The 25,831-nt window shown below is 36.9% G+C and overlaps 1 protein-coding gene across 1 annotated transcript in view; it reads right to left on the bottom strand.

Annotated features, from left to right (window-relative positions):
• Nucleotides 1-25,831, bottom strand: part of LOC308649489 (uncharacterized protein) — a gene marked incomplete at its 5' end in the record, with an annotated part of 72,948 nt that overhangs the window by 7,096 nt on the left and 40,021 nt on the right. The window contains one exon of the mRNA XM_081295022.1: nucleotides 17,796-17,881. Within this exon, the coding sequence (XP_081151148.1) occupies nucleotides 17,796-17,881 (86 nt within the window). The remainder of the gene's footprint in view (nucleotides 1-17,795; nucleotides 17,882-25,831) is intronic.

Genomic DNA, 25,831 nt, shown 5'->3' with positions numbered 1-25,831 from the left:
GGGACAGTGTGCCTTTCTTGCCCTCCATTTGATTGGGGTCCCATGGAAGTCTCCAGAAAGTCCTGCCCAGGTCCACTTCTTAACTTTTGACTGACAGCAGGATGACATCAGCCTTTCAAGTCCCTGCTGCCCTGACCATTTTAGGTCACTTTGGTCCATGCTGACTGGTTTTAGTTGGAAACTGTTCTTACAGACTTTGTGGTTTGGAAGAATTATCCTTATCTCCCTGAGTTCCAAGATCAGGCCTGTGAAAGGGTCACAAAAGTCCCTCCTTCAGGCTAACTTGTGATCTTCTTATCGACATTATTTCAGGCCTGCATTTCTCCTACAGTGAACGGGAGGTTTGCTGAGGAATGTGACATATCTTGTTCACTTCAGCTAGGCAGGGCTGCAGGCAAATTGCTTCATGGAAAAGAAAGCATGTGGGGGTCAGCACAGTGGGCCCATTTCTTGGAATTATTCTCTTAACCTCATGTTACCACCACTCACATCTGTCTGTCCCCTATCACACTGGCCCTCTGCTGTGTCACTTCAAAGAGCTGTCTGTTACAAACATCATCCAACATACTGCCTGGTAAACTACATGGAACGAACTTGAACAAGTACCAGTTCTAACCCCGACCCATTCTTTGTTAATCTGTCCTCCTTCACTTACCACTTCATATTTAGGATGATTTTGACATTATGCCAATCTAATTAGGTTTAGAAAGTAACGTACGTGCCAGTCCCTTCCTCATCCATGCCATTTCAGCAATACATGAAGAATATCAATGAGACCATCGGTAGCAAAAGCAAGTTATTTTGCTTCTGCCCTTCAGGCTCCTATTATAAAGTTTAGGAACTCTTCTTTTTCTCCACTAACACAGAAATTATGGAAATACTAACTCGGTTGTCAGAAACCATTCCCCTCTTTTAACCTGAGAACCTCTCTAGTTTTTAGAGCTGTTTTCTACTTCCATGGCTTCCCCCAACCCCACATAGTATATCAGGTATTAAGGAGTTACAATGTGTCAAATTCTCTGAGACGTGATAATATCCTTCTGTATTACCTTCTGGGTTCACAGTCTACATTCCAACTGGCTGCAATAGCTAGAAGTCCTCATCTGAGCTTTCTCTGAACTTGGAGATGGTCCAAAGAGAAAACTCTTCCCATCAAGATTGTTAATCGGGGTCAGAAATACCCTCTTGAGAATACTTATGCAGCTGAAATTTTACCATTCCAGTGATAGCATTAAAGGGACATACTACAGGAAAAAAAAAATTCCAAGAATGCAGAATTCCTGATAATTCACTACCTGACAGTCACAGCCTGAGAGATCAGTCTGTTCCTTTGGTCATGCCTTGGACCTTTGGTGGCCTATGTCGCTGAAATTAACCTATGAAAGGGACACTGTGCTCCCAATGCACCGGGCAGACCCAAATTAAATTTCTACTGAGACCCAAAGAACAAAATTCCAAACCCCTCCCCCTCTTCCCACACTCCCTTTTTATAAATTGCCAGAACAATAACAAAAAGTTATTTTTTTGTGGTATTATTTCTGGTTGTCTCTCTGCCCCCCCTCCCCACCTCCTGCCTCAAGGGTGCTCATCTGTCACCTTAGAAACTGTCTCTTTATGAGGCATGCCTTTGCTGCATTCCTTGGCCTCCATGAATCGCAGAACACTGCTTTCATGAATGCAAGCCTTTCACTGCCATCTGGACATGCCCACAGGTATAAACATTTCTTCATGAAGAGAAGCAGGGAATGCACATTGCATCAATAAACCTCTTGAATGACAAACAAAGCCATCCCAGATGTTGGGACAGCTGTATCACATCAGAGTCCATATAGCATACATCTGTCCCTAACGCCATTGCTTCCTGATAGGATCAAATTAAATGTTCAATTTAAATATCCTTTAACTTTTCTCGGGGCAAATGCATGAATTAGGTTGGGAAAGAGGTTTGAGGAGAGAGGTAGAGAAAAGACATCACTGTAAAATGGAAGACCACTGAGTTCCACCCAGGGCTAAATATGCTAGAGTCTGTTCATTCCTCACTAGCATTTCTCTAGGTGGAAACCCAAGAGCAGCGTTTCTTTCCCTTGGCTTGGTGAAATAAGGCTGGCACTCACTCCACTCAAAGGTATTTTTATGTCCCTCATAGACAAACATTACAGATGAAATTCTTCACATATTTATAAGAACACAGACTCTGTACTTGATTGAGGTGGCAGGGGTGGGGGGAGGATGTGACAAGGGCTCTCTTATGTTTTCCTGTAAACAAAGTTGCTATGAACTTGAAAATCAGTCACATCCAGCTCTCAATTAATCCCTCCATGTGGCTATTTTTTGGTCAGGACGTTACTATTCTTTGGTGTAAAACATTTTCCTTACTTGCTAGTGTCTCAGGTCTGGTGGCTTTTACATATCTATCATGTCCATCTATGTATACACACATGCTCAGAAATAAAATATAGAATTCTAACAACTCATAAGATTATATAACCAAAATAAAATTTCACCCACAGACCAAAGTTTATCATAGGAAAAGATGAGGGGAGAGAAATCCGAGGGGGAAAAAAAAATAGATGATGATATTCCTAATATGACGGAAAAGGGAAATGGAAGAAGGAGCAAACATCGGTGGCAAGGGACAAGCAAGGGCCAAAGGTTTCCTAACTTTGCCACCCTGTAAAAAAGTCAAATCTTCCAAAGATCTTTATGGACTGATGAAAGGACCAGGGACACTGCCAGGTAAATTTTTTTTTTTTTTTTTTTTTTTTACAAAAATCATATCATTCCTAATACCCTGCTGCAACCACTGATTAATCTGGTCTGGTCTCAAATATAACCTGGAATGCAACTGGGAAATTTATACTAATCTGTCCCTCTTACCATAATAAGATGTGATCCTTTTTGCCTTTTTATTTTTTTTGATGATAAAGTTTTCCAGTTCAGTGAAAACCTTTGTTTACCTGACATAAAAAAAAATGTTCATTTTCAAGCTGTTCTGTTGACCCAGGGCTTTCTCTCCCCCTTCCCCCTCCCGCCTTCTGCCTTTAAAAGTTCAGGATGTCTCCAACAGTAACTGTTACATTCTGTCTAGCAAGCCTGGACTGTGGACAGTGATCTAACCTCTTGGAAAAAAACATGGAGTTCACCCAAAAACTGAGAGAGACATTCTCTTGCCCCAGCCGCCAGCTCATAGGTTTCAAAGTCCTGGGACACACATCATGAGCAGCCTGGGGCTCTAGCATGTAAGCTCCAAGCGCCAACTCAAACACAGAAAGTACTTGAGCAGGTATAAACAGCAGCCACACAGCAGGCCAGACCCAGAGGCAGGCACTGAGGGGGGAACCTGCCAGCCAGGCCCTGCCTGCGTCACTCTCCCACAGCCTTCTCCACGCGGGGAAAAAAGTAACTCCCCAGTCGGACTGCAAATCCAGGAAACAGAAGGCTCCGATTAAATGAATACAAAAATATCTTTCCCTTAAAAAGAAGAAAGGTTTTGCTGATGCGCGCGCGCACACACACACACACACACACACACACACACACACACATCTTTGCAGCAGAAAGTCACCCATAATAATTTAGATTGCTTCGAAGCAGCAAAATTGGCCTCTGATGGAATATGTGAAAAAGCAAGCCACTTCTTTCTCCCTTGGGGATTTTGCTCATTTTTCTTAAGAGTATGCTCTGTGGCCACCCTTCCCTGTGGGCCTTAAATATATTTGGTTTTCAACATATTGACATCTATTATCGGCCTCTGGTTTCATCTCTTACAGAGGCACTAATCTCAGTGATTAATCACCAAATGTACAATTCTACCTGGAGAGAACAGAAGAAAATGTACCTACCACTGAGAGAGAAGGCTATCAAGCCTAGCAGACATAGATTCTGAACCTCCCTAGAAGCATTCCTTCTGCCCACAGAGTTTGTTTTGTTTTGTTAGGTAGCAGGGATTGAACCCAGAGGCACTTTACCATGGAGTCACATCACTAGCCCTTTTTTCTAAATTTTGAGACAGAGTCTCAATAAGTTGCTTAGGCCCTTGCTAATTTGCTGAGGCTGGCTTTGAACTTGCCGTCCTCCTGCCTCAGCCTCCAGAGTTGCTGGGATTACAGGCGTGCCTTACCCTGCCTGGCCCATGGAGTTTTTTTAAAAAAAAGATGATCAACATTACAGATGCTACTCATTTATATAACAATTTCCAAAAAAGAAGTCAGTGTATTCTATTACCCTGAGTATTGGCTAATGTATCTTCTTATAATAGCATTGTTTATATTTAGTTATACCTTTATACTATTTTTTATTTAGTTGAAGTTTCGTAATAGGCTTCAATAACTGTCAAATTGTTTTTATTTGCCTTTTTAACATTGTTTATAGAATCCACACTAAATGTTGCTGCTACAAATATAAGTAATTAAAGTGTCTATCATCAAGAAACAGAATCTATTTGAAAAAAAAAACAGACTTTGAAATGTTAAAGGAAGTCCCTAAACCACACATATATTATCTTCATTAACTGCATTACAATATCTGTGGAAGCACACACTGTGTTCTGAATGCTCCATAGACTGCTCTGAGAGTACAAGTCACAGAAAACACAACCCCGCTATAAAAGGACTCAGCTCTACCTGGGTAGATTAAGATATATTTCACTTGTTTTATGTTTATATTGTGCACTGAGACACATATGAATTGAACATCTTCACAGAAGCTATAGGCTTTACAACTAACCAATAGTCTGGTTATGATACAGAAGATATTTCAGTTCAACAAGGAAAGGAGAAGAATGGAAATAGCTGTTCCAAAAACATTTGGGGAGAATATAGTCTTCATTTACATATTAAAATGTAAATAAATATGTGTGCAGATATTTGCAGCCATATTGTAATGACAGGGTAGGACCTTCCTAAATTTGAAAAACTATGCAGGGACATTCAAAACTATTTTGATCATTAGCTCTGATGGGAGCTATGTAGAAGAAACAAATACTTATTGTCCAAGTGGTGACTGACCTCTGCTTTTCAAAGTTATCAGAATCCAAATATGTACAAAGTACTTCATAATGGGTTCACTGGTTTGTATTTTAATTCTATTTATTAAGTTAGTGGTAACTCAATTCTTACATCACTCACTAATAAACCATATTTGTAAGTAAAGGGGTCTTTGTGTCAGTGTTTTACACTTCTGAATGACTTCTCAAATCTGGATGAAACATTTTGGCCCTTAAAAGAAAAAGGCTTAGTGTAATAAGATTCCTCCCACCCACTCTAGATAGACAGAACTAATCAACTTTATAAAACTCTCAAAGAAAGATTTTTATTTTTGTTTTCACCTTAGTAGAGTCACATATTTGATATATCCTTGATTTTGTTACATTGTGGGTCCAGTCTTAAAGATTCCATAAGTGTCACTTTAGTAAAATTCACTGTACTATACAAAGTATACAGATACTGTGCTATGAACTAGTGTGAGGCCAGGAAGAGTAAAATAAGCTTTCATTGCTTATAAAAAATAATCCTATTCTTGTGTGCATTATATTTCTATTTCAGTTGCAGAAACAAAGTCACAGAAGTTAAGTATCACTCTCAATGTCATACTTCTGGTTAAATGATGGAGTCAGGGTTTCCATCTAGTTATCCCCAAATTTGGGGTCTTTCCAGTATACTGTGTTCAGTTCTTTACCACAGACTTTGACATGCCTAATATACCACAATTATATTAAAACATATATAATTTGTATTTGTTTATAGTATCAAAATTCTTTATTGGCCAATGTATTAATAAGCTTTCTGTTACTATAACAAAATACCTGAGATTATCAATTTATAAAGAGAAAAGTTTATTTGGGCTACAGTTCTGGAGAGTCCAGTTCATGTTTGGTTTGTTCCATTGCTTTTGGGCCTGTGGAGAGGCAGCATATCATGGCAGCAGCACATGGCAAAACTTTTCATCTCATGGTTGGATATGAAAAGGAAAGAAGATGGTTCTGTGGTCCTATGATCCCCTTCAAATACATGCCCCAATGATCTAAAACCTCTCCCACCTCCTAAAGTTCCATCACCTCCCAATAATGCTATGAACTGGGGACCAAATCTTTAACACATGAGCCTCTGAGGGACATTTCAGATTTAAACTGTAAAAGCTAACCTTAACAAAACAAAACAAAAAACCCCACTACATTAAGAATGAAGTGTTAGAGGTAATCCCATTAATACAGGGGAGAGACATGAACAAATTATCAACAGTTCTATTCAACATTAGTTGGGATATTCTGACTAATGTAAAATAAAGTAACAAAAATACTGGAAAAAAGACAAGTCACTTTTGCAAACTTTATGATTATACAGGATGAAAATTTATGAGAATCAAATAAAAATTGATTTAAAAAACTATTCATGTTTATGATAAATATTTGACTATAAATATTTTTTATACCCCAGTGACTGGTGACTTAATGCCAATAACTTCTAGCCCCAAATTAACATAATATTCAAAATAACTTTAAAAATAATTTAAATAATTTACATATAAGCTTAGCATGAATGAGATAAAACTGATATAACAAAAGAAATATGGAATGCTAATCAATCACACACAAAAAGCTCTGAATAAATGCAGATATCATTTCCTGGGTAAAAGATTGTAAACTGCCTCCAATTAATCTATAAATTTAATAAATTGTCAATAAGTGTATAAACGAGACTTGACAAGGTGATTCAAAATATATGTCAAAATAAAATACATTAAAAATGTGGAGATTATTTTTTAAAAGAAAACATATTTTTAAATATATTGTAATAAAAATAGTGTGGCATTATCACAGTAGTCAAGTAGATTGGAACAAAGTATATAAATAGAACCATGTAAAAAAATAGTCTGGTTATGATACAGAAGATATTTCAGTTCAACAAGGAAAGGAGAAGAATGGAATTAGCTGTTCTAAAAACTTTTGGGGAGAATACAGTCTTAACTTACATATTAAAATAGGATGGAAAATATGGTCAGATAACTCACATACGTGGTAAGAGAAGTGGGGGACAAGCTCATTATATAATAGCCTTAAAATTTGCACAAAAATACTTATTAATTTTGTATATCAAAAAATGTTATGGCAAATTAAAAAGAATAAAATTACTAAGAAAAGGAAGGAAAAAATATGTACATCTTTGGAATAGAAAACACCTTCTTACATAAGATATATAATTAAAAGCAATAAAGGAAAAAAACTGGTCTACCTATTGGCCTTAAAATTTCTGAATGACAAGTTATGTTATTTAACTCAATTTTAAAAGAGAACTGACAGCCAGGGGAGCATTGTTCAATTATGTGTATTACAGACAAAATATTAATATTCAAAATGTGTCATGAGTATGTTATCTGGACCAAATCAATTAGCTAAAAAGCAATTAACCCATTGACACAAATAGAAAAATGAAAAGCTTATAAAATGGCTTTTCACAGACATGGATATACAAATGGCCAAATGAGATAAAAGCTATTCAACCATACTATACTGATTAAAATGAAAATAAAAACAACCATGACAGTTTTTTGTTTGATTTTGTTTCTGTTTGTTGTTGTTGTTTTGGTTTGGTCTGGTTTTCTTACTTGTTTTGGTTCAGTTGGCAAAAAATTTAATGATAATCTTCTTGAGCTTGTAAGAAGGTACATGCGTCAATTATTGCCTCTTGGGAACATAGATTTATACTATCTTTCTGGAAGATAATTTGATTGTAGTTTTAACACTCAAATTGAAAATGAATTCAGTAAATTAGCAGGTTACAAAAGCAGCATACTAAAATCAGTAGTTTTTTTATATGCACCAATAACAAATTTTCTGAGAATGAAATCATGAACATGAAATCTTGAACACATTATGATACATGAAATAAGTCAGTGACAAAGATAAATACTATAGGATTCAACTTACATGAGTTATATAAAGTAATCAAATCCATAGAGACAGAAAGTAGAATGGTGGTTGCAAAGGTCTATTTTGTGTTATGTATATTTTCCCACATTAAAATGAAACCATCCACAAGACACACAGAGATTCATCTGGGATCACTAAATAATGAGGATCAAGAACTCCAGCACAATTGGGTTTCTTTCCACATCTATTCATTGCATATATCCACATAATTAGTTTTAACTTTACCAGATACTGCACTTTCCACATGGTGGAAAGCATGAATTTTATACTTAGAACTTCAAATCCTCTCTGGTTCCAAATCCAAAGACACCAAGAAAAGAACTCCATTGACAGACTCTAATTGGATATCCACACCTGAACTTTCAAATTAAACATGGCTTAGGAGATGGAGTCAATTTAAATCAAGATGGCGGCTGCCATATAATTTTTGAAAACAAAGCTTTGATTTTTTTTTTCCGTAGGGTAGGCTATCAAATTAGCAAGTAATTAAGAGAGTAATATCCATACTTTGATAAAAGTTGAGGGAGATGCAAAGGATTGCAGAGATAATCTTGCAGGAGAAAAACATAAAGGAATTTCACTATCAGGAATGAGGATATATTTTGAAATCTATGATTTTGATTTTTAAAAAATCTACAAACAGACTAATATAACATAAAGTCACCAAAACCAAACATATATGGCCACTTGATTTACAGCACAAGTGGCAGTATAGCACATATTAATAAAAGGTGCAGCCTCAGCTAGATACCTATTTGGGGGAAACCTGAGTATTTACTGCTTTCTCACAACACTTAAAATGGACTGTAGACCAAGCAAAGAAAGTTGAAACAATAAAGTTTTTTGTAGGAAACATAAGAAAATGCCTTCATGACTTTAGGTAGGCCCAGATTCTTTTTTTTTTTTTTTTTTTTTAAAGAGAGAGTGAGAGAGGAGGGGGAGAGAGAGAGAGAGAGAGAGAGAGAGAGAGAGAGAGAGAGAGAGAGAGAGAGAGAGAGACTTTTTTAATATTTATTTTTTAGTTCTCGGCGGACACAACATCTTTGTTGGTATGTGGTGCTGAGGATCGAACCCGGGCCGCACGCATGCCAGACGAGCGCGCTACCACTTGAGCCACATCCCCAGCCCGGCCCAGATTCTTAAGCTAGATACAAAAGGTACTTATTATAAAGGACATTGTTGAAAGAGCAGACTTTGTTAAAATTAAGGAACTTGCTTATTTAAGAATATAATTAAGAAAAAATACCCATACTCACATACCCAGAAAAAGAAATAACTTACACAAATAAATAGGAAAAAAAACCTCCAATTTTTAAAATGGGCAAAAGACTTGAAGGGCATGTCACAATAGAATATACCCAAATGATCAATAATCATATGAAAATGTGCTATACTTCACTAGCTATCATCAGGACAATATAATGAAAACTACAATGATATAACACTATGCACCCAATGGAATGACCAACATTTAAAAAATAAATACTACCAAGAATAATCAAGGATGTATAAGTGGTACTAAGCCTATATTGTTATCATTGTGATGAACTGGCACAACTACTTGGAAAATTGGCTTTATCTTTTAAAGATGAATGAACCACTATCTTATGAACTAACAATTCTATTCAACTAATGACTCTACAACAGAAATGTTTATGTAAACATAACAAAAAGCACACAGAATAATAGTGTAGCACTCAAATACCTGAAACAAATATATTAAATGCCCTTCAATAGTATAATGGATAATTTACAATATTCAGATAATAGAATACCATACTGAGAAATGAACTATTGATGCCTGCAGCAACATGAATGGTCTCCATCACCCAATTCAAATATCCCGTTGAATCAAAGAAGCTGGACATGAGAGAATATACAATGAATTTATGGTGCCAGAAACAAAGTAGCACTTAACTTTGGGGTGGGGGAAAGAAATAAGAACTGGGTGGAAACTCAAGGGAAGATTCTGGGGTAATGCGGATATACTCTGTCTTGATCTGAGCGTGGATTTCACATTGGGGTTCACATTGCTGAACCCAGACTTATATATAATACATGTGGATTTTTCTGTGCTTATGACAATTAAAAACTTTAAATAGTATGGACAAGCAAAAAATGTTTATTCATTGATGAAGAGAGTATAACCTGGTAAAAATTCTTTGGAGAGCAATTTGGTAACACTTAACAATATTTGATATTTCACTTCTAGGAGTTCACTAGTAATAGAGAACATAATGAATTTATGACTTTTTGAAGTACTCATATGCCATGCATTCTTTTATCATGTATTAGTATATTTATTAATTCCAATTAACCTATGAGATAGGTGATATCTGTGCACAGATATATAGAGATGTGAGTAGCAGCACTGCTTGCAATAATAAAAACCAGAAATCTAAATGATCTTTAATTGATGAAATGAATAGATCTCCATTCATATAACAAAATAAATGAGGTAAAGAAATATTAAAATATTTTTATAATTTTCAAGTTAACAAAATTAAAAATACAGAGGCTAAAATGACTATTTTAGAGCTCACATATTTTAAAAACCAGAGATAATCACACATACACACACAATACACACAACACACATACACACACACACACACACACACACACAGAGAAAGGATACAACTAAATGGCTAAGTTTGCTTTTCTCTGGGAGGTGAGGGGGACTTATTCTTTGTAATTTCTATATTTCTAAATTAATGCTTTAATGTATTACATTAATGATTAAGAATAAAAGTGGAAAGAAACTCTTCATCAAAAATGATAATAATAATAACAATACATCTTAACTTCTCCATTCTTAGGCTTAATTAAACTCAAAAGAAACTTGCACACCTATAATCCAAGCAGCCCGAGGCAGAGTTCAAAGCTGGCCTCAGCAACTTAGTGAGGCCCTAAGAAACTCAGTAAGGCCCTGTCTCTAAGTAAAATACAAAAGTGGGGGTGTGGTTGTGGCTCAGTGGTAGAGCGCTCACCTCACACATGCGAGACCCTGGGTTCCATCCTCAGCACCACATAAAAAAATAAACAAGCGAAATAAAGGTGTTGTGTCTAACAACAACTACAGCAGGAATGGGAGCCGTTTATTGTAGCACAGGAGGGGTATATATACATTCCACACAGCTTATCCTAATTAACATAAACTAGATACAGCAGTCAACCAATAAGGAATCTCCACACTTAATGGCTCGCTGGCTCACAAACCACTCCCTCTAGCAAAATGCCAGGCACCATCTTGACTTGTTTACAGACCCTAACAAACAACTAAAAAATAATTTTAAAAAAGATTATTAAAATACAAAAGGCGCTGGGGATGTGCCTCCATGGTTAAGCATGCCTCTGAGTTCAATTCTTAGTACCAATAAATAAATAAATAAATAAAACCTCAAAGGAATATAGAATAAATTTAAGAAAACAGTTCATCTTAAAATACATTCAATAATGATAAAATTGAATGTATTTTAACAACTTTGCATCTAAATCCATTCACATTTTTAGCCAACTCTTAAAATTGCTCTTTAAAACCATTTCCTCTTAACACCAGCCATACCAAGTGTGTGTGTGTGTGTGTGTGTGTGTGTGTGTGTGTGTGTGTGTATGAATTTTTAGTATTTTCTTTATGATAAAACTATCCCTATATTTCCTGCCTCTTTCAGTAATACTGAATGGAAAGTTTACTTCATAAAATTTGAAAGTAAATTTCGCAAAACACAAGTGCAATAACCATTAGTGGAAATAGTACTTGCTAAATACTGACATCTAACTCTGAGATAGATAGAGTTTAGCAACTTTGGGGTATCTAACTCAAAAAAAATGAAGGTATATGGAAGAAAAAGGAAGTCCTTTACACTCAGGTCAACAGAACTACTTCTGACAGAACTGATTTTCAGCCTTACTCAACCAAAAAAGAATGTTTTGAAGAGCTGGATTTCAAAACTATGTGGGCCAAATTTCGAGACATAAACAGTGTATTTATATGTACACAAAGAATTTAGGGTGTTCAAAGCAGGAAAAATGTGTTTCAGACCAGAATGTTTAACGTCTCTCCTTTTCTCTCTTCTGATTAAACAATTCATCAAGAAGATAGATAGCAAGCCCATAAGTAGTCATGCCTAAAAGGTCAGAAGACACTGGCAAGGAGAAGAAAAAGAAGAAAGAAACAAAAACAAACAAGAGGCTTGGAGGAACTGTGAGCATCTAAAGCTTGGCACTAGATTTGGCAACAGGTGAATTTTCTTTGGAGGGTATTAATTTTGTAAGTCAAAGTTATTAAAATCTGACTTCCCGTTTCAGGTCTGGAAGGCATAATGCACAGGTCTCTTTCTCCAGCTCTCCCTAGGGGCTGTATTTAATCCAAGTAGTCCCACTCCCTTTACCAGCTCATATTTTAAGTGCAAAATCTACTGGACAAGACCGTTAAGTCTTGCCACATATTGTGCGGAAGTCTGCGGAATGTCAATGTTCATCTGGTCTTCCTGGATAAGGTCCCACGCCCTCCTAACTGCACAAATATATGCTTCCCAAAAACATCTCATGATCCTTTCAAATCTCCGAAAATGTTCAATCCTCTTTCTCCTCACAATTCAGGTGGAAGCAGATAATCATTCTTTAAATAATCCTTTATTCAGCTTACTCTTTCAAGATGTCTGACTCTGAGAATCCCTTGAATGTGCTGGAATCAACCCACATTTCCTTAGTTTGTAGATTTTCCTCCTCTCTCTCTCTCCTAAAAGATTGTTTTGTACAGTTTTCTTCTTAAACTTCAATGCCTCCTAAGGCCTCTGCCCTCAGTCCCAATAAAAGAGATAAATCTATGACCCTGTCTTATGCCAAACCTCCCCCTTGTGCCCCAGATCCCATCCCCTCTTGCCCAAATCATCCCTCTCTCCTACATTGTTCAATTCTCTCTCAGTCTACTCTTTAGCAAACATACTCCTCCTCTTATTTTTCACAACCCTTTCTTCATGTCACTTACCCCCTCTGGGTATTGTCCTGTTTCCTCTTGCCTCTATCACAAAACTCTCCTGAGTACTATCTGCACTTACTGCCTCTAATTCCCTCTACCCAGTCTCTCTCCATCTCACTTCAGAGCCCCTTACACACACACACACACACACACACACACACACACACACACACACACTTTAGCACTCTATAGAAGTTGCTTTAGCAAGAGCACCAAGAAGCTCCTCACCCAATTCTCACTTAATTGGTCAGTTGTCAACTGACACAGTGGCTACCTCTTTAGGAAACAGGCTTTCTAGCTTAGAGTAGCTCTAAAACAGGACTACTTTTCTGGCCTTCCTCCTACCTCATTGTCACTCCGTCTCAGTCTCCTTTTCTGTTCCCCTCACATTTCCTAGCCAGCAGTTTCTCCGGACTCAGTCATTGGACCTCTTCTTTGAGTTGGCACGCTCTCAACATCACCTCTGAGCTCTCTCAGAATTATATTTTCAGTCTGACCTCTTGCCTGACCTCCACACTCACTGCACATCCCACCCCCAGTAGGATATCTCATAGGTACCACAAATTCAACTGCTCTTCACCAAGCTTCTCCCCATCTGCCCCAAACTCCTCCTTCCCTAGTCTTTTCCAGTGCAGTAAATGACAACTCCATCCATCCACTGGCTCAGGCCAATACATCCTGGAGTCTTACTTTGCTCCTCTCTTTCCTTCACCTCCCTCCACCCTATTTTAATTCCATAAGAAAGTCCTGCTGACTCTAGTCTCAGAACATATCCAGAATCTGGCTCTTACCCTGGTCCACATCACTATCCCTTTGATTTTGATTACTGCAGGAGACTCCTGTTTCCATCATTGTCCCTTCATTCAGTATATTGTTAGCTTAGCTGAAAGACTGACCCTGTTGAAAAATGACGTTCTGACCAATATTTTTAATTAGCTCCCTGTGTCACTCAAAGTGAATGAAAAAGTCCTTACTATAATCTTCCAAGAACTTCTCTGTCCTGCCCCCTTCAGTATCCAAGTCTCCTTTCTCACCTCCTGCCCTAATTCTTTGCCTTTCTTGACTGCTCCAGCCAGACTGGCCTACTTGCTATTTCTGGAAGAAGCCAGGCTCACTCCTATCTCAGGGCCTTTGCACTTGCAATTAGCTCTGCCAGAAGCCCCCTTTATCTGAGATGTAAACACTGCTCATACCTCAGCTCTTTCAAGTCCTCACTAAAAAGGAGTAGGTCCCTTATTTTAAAGTACAGCCCTCTAAACCCTCTATCGCCTCTTGTTGGGTTTCTCTGTAACCTATTATCACAGAATATTGTTTATAGTTCGTGCACAATGCTAAGTTCCATGAAAGCAAGGATATTTGTCCATTTTATTCATTGCTGCATTCCCAGCACTTGAAATGGTGCCTGACAGAGTGTTTAATAAAATAATTTTAAATGAATAAATATGGCCAGAAGTGTGCTAGTTGCTAGGTATAGTGCTGTTTTGCTCCTTTAACTGACCCATTAAGGTTTCTCTGAAGTCAAAATTTCCCATTTGGATATCTCTGGAATTTTTTTTTTTCTTTCTAGAAACCATACCAAGCAAAATCTTTATTACCAGACTTGTTTCCCAGAGAATGGCCAGGTTAGAGCCCCTTGTTGCTGATATCCTTGTGGATCTGCCTGACAGTAAAAAGCAGAACATCTTAAAGTATATTTCCTAAGAAAATCTGTAGAAGAAAGCAATAACAACAAGCCCTCTTTATCATTATCTTTTTTTTTTGGGGGGGGGGTAATCAAATCAAAGAGGCACTCTATAAACTAACTCAATCCCACTTTCTTACTTTTTCAATGCTTGTAACTTGAGCTTTTGTATATTTTTTGGCACCAGAATCCTGAATTTTGTCAACTTCTTGGCAAGAAATTACATAGGATGTTTCTTTAGAGAGCGTTTATTGCATCCTCTAAAATTGTTTGATTCTTCTCTCAAAGTTGAAGGAAAATCACTCATAATGAAAAGTACAAGAAAACTAATAGCACAATTAGCAAAGAATTACTTAACAAGATAACTGCTTTATTTGATTCTGAAGTCTTATATCTCTAAGTAAAGCATTGTCAAAGCTAACCACTATTGAAAAACAGGCTTGACTGGTGCCTGCCAGACCATCCCATGGCAGAGATTGATATGTGGTCACCAACACTCTTTCCTTCTACCCCTGAGCACACAGCTGGGTGACATTGCCTTTATCCACTTGGATGTGGCTCCATGACTGGATCCCCACATTATGCTATTATTCTATGGTTCAAGCTGAAACATTAAGAAAACTCTCATGTGTTTCTATTCCCTCAATTACTGGATGGATGTGGAAGAGCCAGCAGAAGATTTGGGGCCCTAAAAGATGGTAGAAAAAGTTGGAGTCCGTGATGGACCACAAGATAGACTGCTCATTGACCAGGAACATCCACTTTGGTTCTGCTGTGAGTTAGAAATACTTTTTTTTGTTGTGTTAAGCCGTCGGGGTTTGGAAACTTGTTTTAGCAATCATTCTTACATATCTTAAGTACAATCCCAGAAATCGTGCCCACTAAAGTAAATGGCACATAGTCCGATCAAAGGCATGGCCTCCAGGAGTGCATGTAAAACAAATATTCTACCAAGCACTCAGGTACCCTGGTTGGCATCTGTTGTATTCCTGGGCTACCACAAAATGGCAGAGGTAAATTAAGGCTTCCTAGGAATAAAAAATGAGTTCTTTTTTTTTTTAAGAATTTTTAATATTTATTTTTTAGTTCTCGGCGGACACAACATCTTTGTTGGTATGTGGTGCTGAGGATCGAACCCGGGCCGCACGCATGCCAGGCGAGCGCGATACCGCTTGAGCCACATCTCCAGCCCCTAAAAAATGAGTTCTTAGATACTAACTGAAATGAAGCAAAATACAGTTTTCCAGTGAATAAGAACCTGTTCTCATTATTTAAATCAAAGTTAAGCTTTCCTTTCCATTTTTGCTCTTATTGGTAATGAATCTACTAAGTATTTTAGAATCTTCTTCCTCAATCAGAAAGCTTTTCTAAAGAGTTCTCTAAACATCACTAGCACACCATGACATATTTCTTTGTAAAAGTATAAAATCAATTCATTTACATAAATTTTTCATTGCCCACTATGTCCAAAGTACTGAAATAATCCTGTGGAGGAAGAAAAAGAAAAAAAATATTGGATGCCCACTCCTACCCCTGGGGTTAACTTTCATAATTTAATAGCTCCATAATTCAAAGAGTGCTTTAAATATTGCAATAATATATGTCTATGTTGATCCAGAAAAATGATTTTAAAAAGAAGAGAATGTGTATGAGGCAGAAATGAAACAATGGAACAGGTGGAAACAGAAAGGATGGGCTAATAAAGAAGGTGAGATGGAACCAAGATTTTTTTCCCTGGCTTTGAGTTGCAGAGGTTTCTCCCCTAGTCATACAGCTGCTACCAGACTCTACAGTTCAGAACGCTCTACTTAGTGTCATCTATATTATTGCCTGTCTCCATGGCTGCTAGACAGCACTCCAATGTGGGAGTTTTTTGGATCAAGGCTGAGTTTACAGAGCTAAGGATCTTAGGAACAAGTCCCATGACAAGAATAGCCTTGGTCCAGGGCTAGAGATGGCCTTGGTTGGATGACAGCCTGTGATGAAAGCTGAGCCCAAGTGATCTAGGAAGACAGAGCCAAAATCTAGCTTCTGATTCCAATACAACCTTTGATGGTACCAAAATGATGGGAGAGTCACATCCTGTTCTCAGCTTGCAAACTGATGTTATTTATATGTCACTTCACTGCTCTGAATATCCAGTTTCCTCAATTCTAAAATGGGAAGAATAAAAGGGCATTTTTCTTAGGGTTGTTATAAGAACTCAGTGAGAGGATACATGTATAGGACTAAACACAGTTTTAATGAGCACTCCATAAATGATGACTATTTTAGTATTTCAGTACCTTATATTTATAATATCCAAGGTTTCAAGAGAATATCATTTTGTTGTTGTTAAGATGGGGTCTTGTTATTTTGCTCAGGCTAATCTCTAACTTGTGACTTAAATAATTTGTCTACCTCAGTCTCTTGAGCAGTTGGAACTACAGGGATGAATCACCATACCCAGCTCAGAGAAAATCTTTTAACTTTATCCATCCCTTCAAATTAACCAGAAAAACCCTCTCATAAATAAATGATGTGGTTATGAACACATATGAGAATGCTTAAAAATATTTTTAATACAATAAGAGATAGTTTGAAGACTTAACAAAAGGTCTTCATAAAGATTTCCTCAGGGTTGGGGCTGTGGCTCAGCATGTATAAGGCTCTGGGTTTGATCCTCAGCACCACACAGAAATAGATAAATAAAATAAAGGTATCGTGTTCAACTACAACTGAAAAATAAATATTAAAAAAAATATTTCCCCAAACAGTATAGCAACAAAGGCAAATACAAAATTTTTTTCCTACCACTTCATGGTCATTACCAAATAACCTGATTCACTAAAAGAATAGATCCTGGAGATTGCTTCAGATGGCCTAAAGAAATTTATCAAACAACTTACATCATTTTGGCTAGGTATTAATTTCCAGTACCCAATCAACTGAGAAAATGTTAACCCTTCAGTTGATACAATATCAAGAAACGCATGTAGGGAAAAGAGTCGGGAAGTCAGGACATTGGGAGGGGTGAGGAGAGTAGGGTTACTCAAAGGCTCAGAGCAGTGCCTAATTATCAATTAGCTTGGAACTCATCAGTACTTTACCAGCCCACTTGATTTTCTGGTGCCTACTAACTGAATGCCAGTCCTGCTCATCCTGCTCATATCTCATAAGAAATGGGTAATAATACAGGGAAGTCAATGGAGAATTCTTATACTTACCTCTCATTTGTAGCATAAAGTTGACTTTCCCTTTTGCTTTTCCTAGAAGACTCACAAGATGAATCCCATGAGATATATTCTCGTTGCTGTAAATGTACAGATATGAAACAAAGGAATAGATAATTAAAATATAGTTAACTTCCAATTATCCCTATATAAAACAGGTTCTTTGTGAGTTATACATGTGAGATGAGGGTTAATCAATGTGAAATAAAAAAAAACTCTGCATTCAGTAGGTGTCTAATTTTCTTACATAGGCAGATAGTTCAATGAGAGAGTACATTCTAAATAAAAACAAATAGATATCCTCCTGTCAGATTCCCTAAAACATATTAGATGAACTTAGACAAGACTTCTACATTCTCTAAGGCTCATTTTCCTCCTTTGAAAAGTGAATGAGTAGGAGTAAGTACTTTCTGAAGTTATTTCCAGATATAATATTCTGAGATTCTTTCTTAAATCTTATATTATCCATCAGCAATGAACCATAAGGATTTCCAAGATAATCTAGTCAAAACTTATCCAATGCTAGAACCCCCACTACAGCATCCGCAGGACCATCCCTATTGACAGGAAACTGCCTCTCCAGGGAGTCCAATCAAGGTTCCAATAGTTATTTTTAATAGTAGTAGATTCTTCCTCGCATTAAACTGAAATGTATCTGTATTAGGGTTCATCAGAGAAACAGAATCATATACATGATATATATATGGAATTGGTTCATGTAGTTACAGAGGCTGACAAATCCCACAGCCTGCCATCTGCAAGCTAGATACTCAGAAGGGCCAATGGTGTAGTTTCATTCCAAGTTAAAAAATGGAGCCAATGGTGTAAATCCCAGTCCAAGAGCAGGAGAAGATGAGATGTCCAAGTTCAAACATATAAACAGGAAGAAAATGGGGAAAATATCTCCTTCCTTCATCTTTTTTTCTATTCAGACACTCAACAGATTGGACAGTGCTCCCTTAACCTATTTTACTGAGTCCACCAATATAAATTGCTGAGGGCCATTGCCAAGTAGGAATGACGCATCGAAATTTCCTTGCCAGCATACCCCATGTTAAATGGACTTGCCTTGGAATTTCGCTGTTGACATTGCATGTAAGGTGACCTTGCTCAAGGACCAGGGCGGATAGGGTTTAGAGCTGATCAGGTTTGAGGAAGTATCCCGGTCCTTGGGTTTAGGGCGTTCCCGGTTTAAGACAATATGGGTTTTAGGGAAGTTGGAGGTTGAAGGTTATTGCTGCTGGAAATAGGGCGTTCCTGCTACCTGAGCTCCCGTTGAGTTCTTGTGAGATTCAGAAAGAAAGTACTAGGAAAAAAGCCTCGTGGAGTAGGTGAATGGGGCGGCAGCAGAACTTGGATTTCCCCAGAACGTGTGTGTAGAGGCCAGTGTGAGTTCGGGAATAAAGAATTGCTGTTTGAATCGACAAAGCTGTGTGGTGGCTCGTGATCTTGTGCCCAGCCAAGACATTGGCAATAAATGAAACCCTCATAATAATAAAATAATTATTTATTTTAATATTTAGTCTGAGCACTCTGCAGCCCAATCAAGCTGGCATATAAAATGAACCATAACTCTCTTGGAATGTTTTATATATAAACCATGAAAGTGGAATACTCTATGTATGCCTCTATATCAGGATTTAACTATAAAATTTGACAACTTCCTTATCAAGCATTAAAATAAAATGCATGAGTTTAAAAACATTTGTATGTCTATAGCTGAAGAATGAATACACCGTTTTTTTAGTTATACAGTTCTGAAATACTCTATAATAATACCTTTTACATTGAGCTTCAGTCCAGCAAGTATAACAAGAATTATCCATGTGTTATAAGGGACTCTTGTGTTTATTAAGTACATTTAAATTTGCATCTTCATGTGGGTCTTGTGTATATTTGTTTTAATTTTATTTGAGATTATTATACATTGTTATTATTACTGGTTCTGGGGATTGAACCCAGGGCTTTGCACATGTTAAGAAGGTATTCTACCACTGAGCTATATCCCCAGCCCCAAGATATATTTTAAGTATGTAAAAGTTATGTGATATGTGCACACTTTGTAGAGGATGATATTAAATATTTAGAAAGGATCATCATACTGATTCAAACATAGCATTACCACTTGGACTTTGTAATAATATCTTTGAAACTTTATCACATAAAGATGTGTGAGGCAGCTTTCACAAACTAGATTTTAAGTCAACAAGTTCATTCTAGTCAAACTCTGAATAATAAGAAATATGTTTTTGTTTATATGTACTTCCTACAGCTATAGGCATTCTGTAACTGCTAGAATCCAAATCATTCTTCATTTTAATCACAAACTAATCATTCTTCTAGCCGTTGGGATTAGCCTATTGCTTCTGTACTTTCAAATAAACATCAAATTTTAATTTCTTATAAAGCCTGAAAAGAGTAGAACAATGTATTGAATACCTTGATTCTAGGAAACTACACAGGGTAGTGCAGCAACATGCATATTTAAGCATTTAATATACTTTTTAATACTATTCAGAAAGTAAGGGGCTTCATTTGGACTCAAAAATATACTGGGAACACAGCTCAAAACTATTGTTTTTCAGAGTAACCTTGATCTATAACTAGATGAAGAAATTGTAAAGTATGTGCATGAGCACCTACCAGGTGAAGGAGACAAAATAAACTTTTCTTGTTTGGAAAATGAAAATAACACCATCAAACTTTTCTGTTTGTGGCTCCAGAGGAGAACAAAAAGGTAAAGGAATGTTAAAAACCCTAGAAACTACCATATAGGATAGGCATAAGGATGTTAGTTACAATTACTGGTGCTGTCTATAGAAGTTCCTATTGTCATGTAAATATTATCCTCTCTCAATCTTCTAGTTTAAAAAAAATCAAGTTAAATTTTCTTGAGGATGAACTTTCTCAAGACATTTTAGAATTTCCTGCTTACTTTACTGCTAGCCAAAAGTACTGCAAAAACAACCACTCTTGTAATTCTTTCACACCTCTGTTTCCAATCCTGGCCAGACTCTCAAATACGAAAAAGATGTGTTAAGATAGTCAGGGGAAAAGTTCAGTGGATGCTATTGAATCTCTAAAACAAACTTTGGAACAAAAGTAATGGTAGTTATTTTTTGGTAGCAGCTTGCAACTGCTGATAAGGTACATCTGTCCTAATTTCTAGAGTTCTGACGATTAAAGATTTTAATTGCTTATCATGTCTTCCTTATATTTCTAATCCTAATTCTCAGAAGTGAAATAATATGTCTGCTTAAGGTAAAAGAAACTTAACAGCCTTCAAACCCTGCCACACCTGAAAACAAGGTCAAGGCTACATAGGTGATGTATTCATTAATTTGAGTAATGAAAGCACTTGAACATAAATGTTTATTTCTTCTTGCACCTACTTCAACAAGAACTTGAAAGAGACCTGGGAGAATAGAGAAAGTAAACGAAGATCAGTTTATTCTGATGGGATAAACTCAATGTCAAATGATTTCCCTCAAGTTTACATCAACCTCTTAAGAGTGGTAAAGAAGTTTATGTCAATCTTCTTTAGCTAAAGTGAGATAGAGGGCATTCTATGATAGACAAAGGGTAGGATGGAGAGTAAGACCAGGGGAAAAATACGATTCTTGTGGTTACAAAAAAAAAAAAAATCCCCACAAACAAAATGAAAACTAATATTCAGGTAGGTTAATTTTACGGTGCCTTGATGATGTCATCTTTTACGGGCCATTATAAGTCAGTGAGTTATTTAAAGGAAAAGGTTAGAAGGGCTTAGGGGAACCAACACCTCACATTTTCCAGGAAATACAAAGCAGCACCTACCCTAGTACATCTTTAAGTATATAATTAAAAGAAGAAAGATTTAGTGCTTTTCTGGTCATGGCAGGTAGGTCTCCTGTGCTTTATTTTTTTACCTAAAAGAAGAAAAACAACAACAGTGAAACTAAAACCACTAAGTTCAAGTCCATGGGCCAAATCCTTAAAATAGCTCAGACTCAACTTTCTTATGGAAAGAAATACAAAGTACGAAAGAAAGGGGGGAGAGGATACAAGGTCTGAACTGCTTTTCAAAGTCATCTCAATTGAAAGCCAAGTCCACACGGTGGCCTGACTTTTAGGGCACACTTGTGAGCTGTGCTAAGATTTATACTATCACCGATGACTGTGCATACTATGCTGGGATGTGATAGGAACAAACCATTATTAAAAATCAGACAGACTTAGTTCTTCACACTGTTGTTTAAACATTCAAATTCAACTTATACAGAAAATATCTGTAGTGGTATTGTAGAGTTTTGTAGTTTATTTTTCCAAAAGTTGACACATAAAATGATAGAGTAAACCTATGAGATAACTCATGCTCTGAATTTAGAAGTTTGCATTCAGTATGTTTTTCTTCATGTGTCACATACAGGTCTATGGTTTAAAAAAATCAAAATGTTATTTTTCACTGTGTGACATAAACATAACAAGAAACACTTTGAAATTATGATTCAGGATTTTTCATTAACACTTCATGATTCATAAATACCCTCTATAGTTTAGAATATACTAGATTTATTGTGGAATTATGAATTAATTCAGTCATAATTTCTATTAATGATACATTTATTAAGATCAGAAGAGGGGGGTCAAAAGTCTCAAGATCTACATGAATTTACCTCCCAAATTCATCTTTCAGCAAACTTGTTGAATATCCACTTTTGTGCCATGTACCATGCTGGACACTAAGATAAATAAGAACATCAGCAGGCACCAATGAAATAGCTTAGATTAATTTATGTAGTATGCTTAGTTCACAGTCCAGCATAGAATAAGTCTTTATTGGTGGCAGCAGCTATCAACAATATCAGTGAAGACTCCTAAATATGAAGCAATCCCAAAATTCTGTGCTTCTGGTTTTCATTAATATATTGTGCTATCAATTTTGTATTTAATAATAATGAGCTTTCTACCTTCCATTTACAGTGTAGTGTCAGGAAAGGGGGACCAAATATACAAAAATCTACAACATGACACATACTGTGATCAGATATAAACAAAGTATGATGGTTCCTCAAAACAATGTGGAAATTAGAAAAGACTGTCTTCTTGTGGGAGTTGAGACTTGGGCTGGGTTTTAACAGATGGGAAGGGCTTAATAAAGAGTTCAACTAGATGACAGAACAAATAACGGGAGTTGTCAGGCCAGAGAAGTCTGTTGTGAATGCTAAGCTAAAAGTTTATTTTAGATTTTATTCACCAAGGAATAGAGAGCCCAATAAATGCATTTAAACAGGAGAGTCAAATATACATAAGCATACATGTTCATAGGTGTGTGTGTGTGTGTGTGTGTGTGTGTGTGTGTGTTTATGTATCTCAAAGTACAAGACTGCTCAAAATACCTTCTTTCTACCCAATCAATAATTTTATTCTTACATACATAGAAATCTCAAATCTTTCTGGGTTTTAAGAAACAATGAAAAGCATTCTGGGAGATGGTATCTGGCTGCAGAGGGCAAATGAGAAGAGCTGGGGGTGTGGGGGCTCTGTTGATGTCAGGCCTCTGGGAAGCTGGAACATAGGCCTGCTTTGCAGGGGCTGATGACCAGATGCTGTAGGACATGGAGAAGACTCTGCCTTGTGAGACCCATGGACATCCTCAAGACAGGCTAGAGGCTGCCTGCTGGTGTTCCACCAGGCTACTCCTGACTTGTTCTTGAACGCCTATACAGGAAGGGCGATCCTGGAAGCCTCAAATACCACCTATTGTAGAGCCTGAGAAAGAGTTCCTGCTTCGACCTGGAGGGATCTGAGAGCAGAAAGTTCCTTGTCTGGGTCGTAAGTGTTGAATGATTCCTTCTCTAATGGTTGATGTGTCCCCTAGGACTGCCATAACAAATTCTGTGGGTTCAAACAATGAAAATGTATATTCTCATGGGTCTGGATGTCCAAGTCCAAAATCAAGGTGTTGACAGGGCCTTGCTCCCTCTGAAGGCCTCTTTCAGGAGAATCCTTCCCTATCTTTTCTAGCTTCTGGTGGTTGACTGCGATTCTTGACACTTTGGGACTTGGAGATATATTACTCCAATCTCTGCACCTATCTTCATGAAGCCTTCTCCCTGTGTGTCTGTGCACTCATCTTCCGCTTCTTGTAAGGACACCCATCATTAGATTAGGGCCCATACTAATCCAGTATGACTTCATCTCAACTTGATCACATCTTCTAAGACTCTATTTCCAAATAAGATCATGTTCACAGGTTCTGGGGTTAGAATTTCAACGGATCTTCTAGGTGAGAGGTGGACAATTAAACACATAGCTGGCTTCTAGATCACTTGAGACAAAAAACTGCATTTACCACCATTCAGTGGTTTGTGCCCATCCAGTGACCTAATTGCTAAACTAAGGATAGACAGAGGCACAAGAGGGCTGGGTTCCAGAAGGTAGCAGCCTGAAACTCTACAAATGCCTGGAAAAAGCAGGCTCCAACCTCTAGAGTCCAGATTCCTCCAGTATTAGAGTTCAGTCTCAAAAAGGAATAAAGGAATAACCAGAAGTGATGACCCATCCAAACTGATACAACCTTTAGGACAACCTGTCCTGCGTTACGTCACTCTTTACTTCATCCCTCAGGAAGTTCTCCCTCGGGCACTGTTCAGATTCAGCTGAATAATCTTCAAAATCTTATGCAATATGCACAGCTGAGAGTTCTAGGGAGCTTTATGATTCTCACCTACATGGGGTGGGTGGGGGTTGGGGGTGTGATGTGGCTGAGCTATTTTTCCTCAGGTGGCCAAAAGAAATGTACCAGAAGAATGTTAGGCCCATCCTGTACATATTTAGAAATGGTGACAGCTTTCTACTTTTTTACTCTGTTTAATACAAAATCTACAAAAAAGCAACAAAAACATTTTTAAATTAAAAATAAATGAAAAAGTTAGGCTTAATTATAGTGTCTTAGTTGCTGGTTCAGAACCTCAACATTTCAAATGTATGGGTAAACGTATCACCAGTACAGAGTTTCGCTCTATCTCAGGATGTGTTTATGTTTACATCCACCCAGGATAAATAATAACAGCTGGTGGAATATGTCACAACTGCAATATATTCTTTGTTTTTTACTTAAAAAAATAAATTTACTAAACAAATTCTTTGTTTAGTAATTTGTAAAAAGTATTCATTTCAAATTGGCTTGTTTGCCTTCCTAAATTCTAAGCTCAATGAGGATTGGGTATCTATTTGATTTGTGTCCGTGTATCTAAAACAATGCCCATTAAATATCAGAGGTTCAGTAAATATTTGAGAAAAGTGTATAGCCCCACAAAAAATTAAAAAGCAAATAAATAGAAGAAAACCCTCTGATGTTTAAGAGCTACCCTCACAGGGAAGCAGAAAGGAAGATTCATGAGTCATTCCACAGTTACGGACTATGTCACTAAATTCTTATGAATCACAATCATCCCCCAGGATTACTGAGCTGGAAAATGTTAACTTTGAAGCTCACAGGGACAGAGATGACTTGATATGCATCCCACCCAAAGTTAAGGCACCAACTCCATATCTGGCAGTAATTTAGAACATAATTGGCTAAAAGTTTGTTCATATTTTGAATTCAAATCCAAAGTTGTTTTTTAGTAGTAAAATCTGTATTCATATGAATTTACATAACATTCATAATTGTTTTTTAAAAAGCTAATTAAATAAACTGCAAATGAATTTACTGTACTACAGTTCATTTGTGCAGAGTTGTAAATTATTAGGGTCATTTTATCTTTAATTCTTTAATTTTAACTTGACAATTTATAAATGTACAAACTTATGAAGTACAAAGTAACGTTAGGATTTATGAATGTTATGTGGAATAGTTAAATCAAGCCAGATAACATATCCATATCTTTAGTCTTTTACTTTCTATTACTTACTTCTCCTCCCATTGAAATAGATGACCACATTTCTAATTTTTATAAGATTTTCAAAAGTCTTATAAAAATACTCATCATTAGATTAGAACCCACACTAATCCAGTATGACTTCATCTTAACTTAATCACATCT

Source organism: Spermophilus citellus (genome assembly GCF_964194105.1).
Source record: "Spermophilus citellus genome assembly, chromosome: 5".
In the NCBI taxonomy this organism is placed as follows: domain Eukaryota; kingdom Metazoa; phylum Chordata; class Mammalia; order Rodentia; family Sciuridae; genus Spermophilus; species Spermophilus citellus.
This window is presented reverse-complemented; position numbering and strand designations above follow the sequence as displayed.